The sequence below is a fragment of the Seriola lalandi genome, unplaced genomic scaffold (assembly GCF_002814215.2).
Source record: "Seriola lalandi dorsalis isolate HSWRI2012SDOR001 ecotype SW California unplaced genomic scaffold, Sedor1 jcf7180001956482, whole genome shotgun sequence".
NCBI classification, from domain to species: Eukaryota; Metazoa; Chordata; class Actinopteri; order Carangiformes; family Carangidae; genus Seriola; species Seriola lalandi.
Genome location: NW_019427151.1, coordinates 334 through 3,224, shown reverse-complemented (window position 1 = coordinate 3,224; position 2,891 = coordinate 334). Strand labels below are relative to the sequence as shown.

Here is a 2,891-nt window from a genome sequence, read left to right as displayed (position 1 = left end):
CACAGACAAATACCAACATTCATTATGTAAAGGAAAATGTATCTATTACACACTCCAAACCATGACAGTGAAGATTAAAAGGTACCTGCACCTGTTTATTCATCACTGTAAGTGGAAGAGCCTGTAGCGTGGAGCCAGAGTAATTACTGACTTTCTTGGTGTAAAATCTTTACCAAGTGGTACATTGATCATTTAAAAAACATCCATTGATTGATTAAATAACCATTCATGTTAAAGGATGAATAAAAAAACAACAATAGATTAGCATCAGCAAATTTGCCAAATAATTGATTTCATATACTGTCTTTACATAATGACATTAGAAAATATCAACATCTAAAACATCCTGATGCACAAGACAACCAGTACAGCAACACTCTGATATTAACAATAATGTTGTTGATAACTGTTAAAACTGCTGTTAGAGCAAATTAAAATCACTTTAACTGTGACTATGCTTCTGAAAATAAGTGTGTTTTTCTTCATTTTTCTTACAGAACCAGACGATATTAAAGACCTGAAGACGTCACAGCCAGAGCATAATGTGATTATAGTACACTGTATTCATTCAGGAAAATTAAACGGTCCTACAGACAAACAGAGATACAGAGCAGAACTTCATCATGGTGGTGTCATTGTGAAGGAACGTAAAGAGAAAGAATGCAAGTTTGAATTCAGAGACCTGAGTTACTCTACGACCTACATAGTGAAGGTTTGTATGATCCTATTTTTTAGTTTCATTAGAATATGATCACTTTACTCTTCATATTCCTTCAGATTGTGTAGAACCTGATAAAGGGATCCTCTGTCTTTCCAGGTCATTGCTTTCAACACAGAACTGGAGAGCGAGCCCAAGACAAAGGAAGTTTCTACTTTCTGTATGTACTGTTTTAATTAACAACACAAGCTGTTCAATTTTGATATATTGTTTTTCTGACATTCAGTACACACCACTTAATTTCTCTACATTGTATCTTGAACACCACCCTGATATTCTTCTGTTATAACCATTATTTTACAGACAATGACAAAGCTGTCATTGGTTTTCTGGTCTTCCTCTTCATCACCATCACATCTGTTGTGGTGTCTGTGTTGGTCTACAAGATTTACATTAAGAAGTGCAGAAAGTCCAGAAAGTAAAGATCTTTTTGTTTCTAATCTCCTTCAAAACTTTGACTGTCACATTGTGATAATTATTTTTTTCATCAATTACTTTACTAATAAAACAATATGTGCTTTAATTCATGATACCAGAGAGGTAGTTTTGAAGATGAAATATGTTGATTGTTCCATTCTGAATTATATTTCATATAAATGTAATTCTTTAAAGCCAGTCTTCACTATTTTCTCCACAGTGAGGTGAATGAAGATGTGATGCTTGAATCAACAGCAAGTGAGTCGACTTTAAGTTTCATGTCTTTCCTACATTTTCTTTGACTATAGGCAACAAACAACAAACACATTTAGCAGCTACAAGTGATAACTGATGTTTTAGCTGCTAATTATTAGATCATTTCTTATCAATCCTGAATACTGTATTGAGATATTAAAAATCTTCCAAAAGATGGTTTTATTATGATGAAAATTATAATGATCAGCAGCTGCAACAAGACTTGGTAAAAATAAAGCTTATTAGTATATTTTAGAAATATAATATTAAACAAACACTAACTTTCAGTATTTCCTGTTGGATTTTTGTTGCAGTTTATGTTAATGTACCAACTCCTGGATGGCATCATATAGAAGCTCGCTGATGAAGAAAAGCCTGATGGAGCTGCAAACCAAATCATTTACTCTTTACTCTGCTGAGTCATCAAATGTTCAGTATGTAGTGAGTCTTTTTGCAGTTATACAATTGATTTCCAAACTTTAATGAACTTCTTGTTATTAGCTAAAACCTCCATTACTATATTAGATGTAACTTTTTAAACTCTATGGTACTTTTCTCACTTTGTTGCATTTAAGAGTTTTAACATGTTGCCTGTTGCTTTCACATGAATATTGTAACATGTTAAAAATTAAATTTTTTATTTATTGATGTTTCTAAGCCCCTTGAGAACTTTGTAAAATAAATAAAGTTACACCAACTAAATCCCAACCACACACAAGTTGTTGCTGATCATTTTACTGACGACTCTCCGCTCCCAAAAAGCAAAGCTTAGATGTGAAGAAACCTTTGGATCTGGCTTGGGATTCGCTCACATACTCACTCACTAACGCCACCTATAAAAGAGTAAAGTTACAGCAGCAACAGTTACGGCCCAGTGATCATGTTAAAGGTACAGTTCTTTCTTCCGTTTTTTGCATCCGTCAGTTTTTCAGGTATTACATTGTTAAACAAGTGTTACATTGATCTCAGGGGCATACTAAATACTCACACTACACACAAATGACCTTCCTCTTGTTGATCTGTCCACAGACATATTCTACCAATAAAACAGATGTATAAATCACTACATACATCAACCTTAATGGTATATGTATCTTTAATGTTTACTTTCTTAATGCTGCTGTAACATGCCTCCTTCTTTTTCTTTCTTACTCCAAAGTAACCAGGGGGATAGTGGCCACACAAGAAATACTGACACTGCATATTGACAGACTGACTGACAGGAATATCAAAAGAGTAATAAAGTGAAAAACAGACTTGAAGTTCAGATAACAGAGGATTTCCTGTGCACAAATGCATCGCGGAAATTAAGCTTCCTGCCACCAACATTAAAGGTAACTGGAAACCAGAGTTGAGGTTTAAAGTGTGGACAACAAGTCAAGACACTGCAGTCAACAACATTAAAACATACAGCTTCTGTTAGGAGTGTGAATTTCTGCCCATTGGACCATACTGTATGGTGTGTGGCAGCACACACTCTAACTCCTGTAAATGGCAGGGC

At 34.5% G+C, this 2,891-nt stretch overlaps 1 protein-coding gene across 1 annotated transcript; it reads left to right on the top strand.

Annotated features, from left to right (window-relative positions):
- Positions 1 to 430: 430 nt before the first annotated feature.
- Positions 431 to 2,037, top strand: LOC111647662 (receptor-type tyrosine-protein phosphatase C-like). Its single transcript, XM_023397671.2, has 5 exons — positions 431 to 712; positions 818 to 878; positions 1,022 to 1,136; positions 1,356 to 1,393; positions 1,705 to 2,037. Exons 1-5 carry the CDS (start codon positions 455 to 457, stop codon positions 1,752 to 1,754), a joined length of 522 nt encoding a protein of 173 aa, XP_023253439.1. The 5' UTR covers positions 431 to 454; the 3' UTR covers positions 1,755 to 2,037.
- The last annotated feature ends 854 nt before the right edge of the window (positions 2,038 to 2,891 follow it).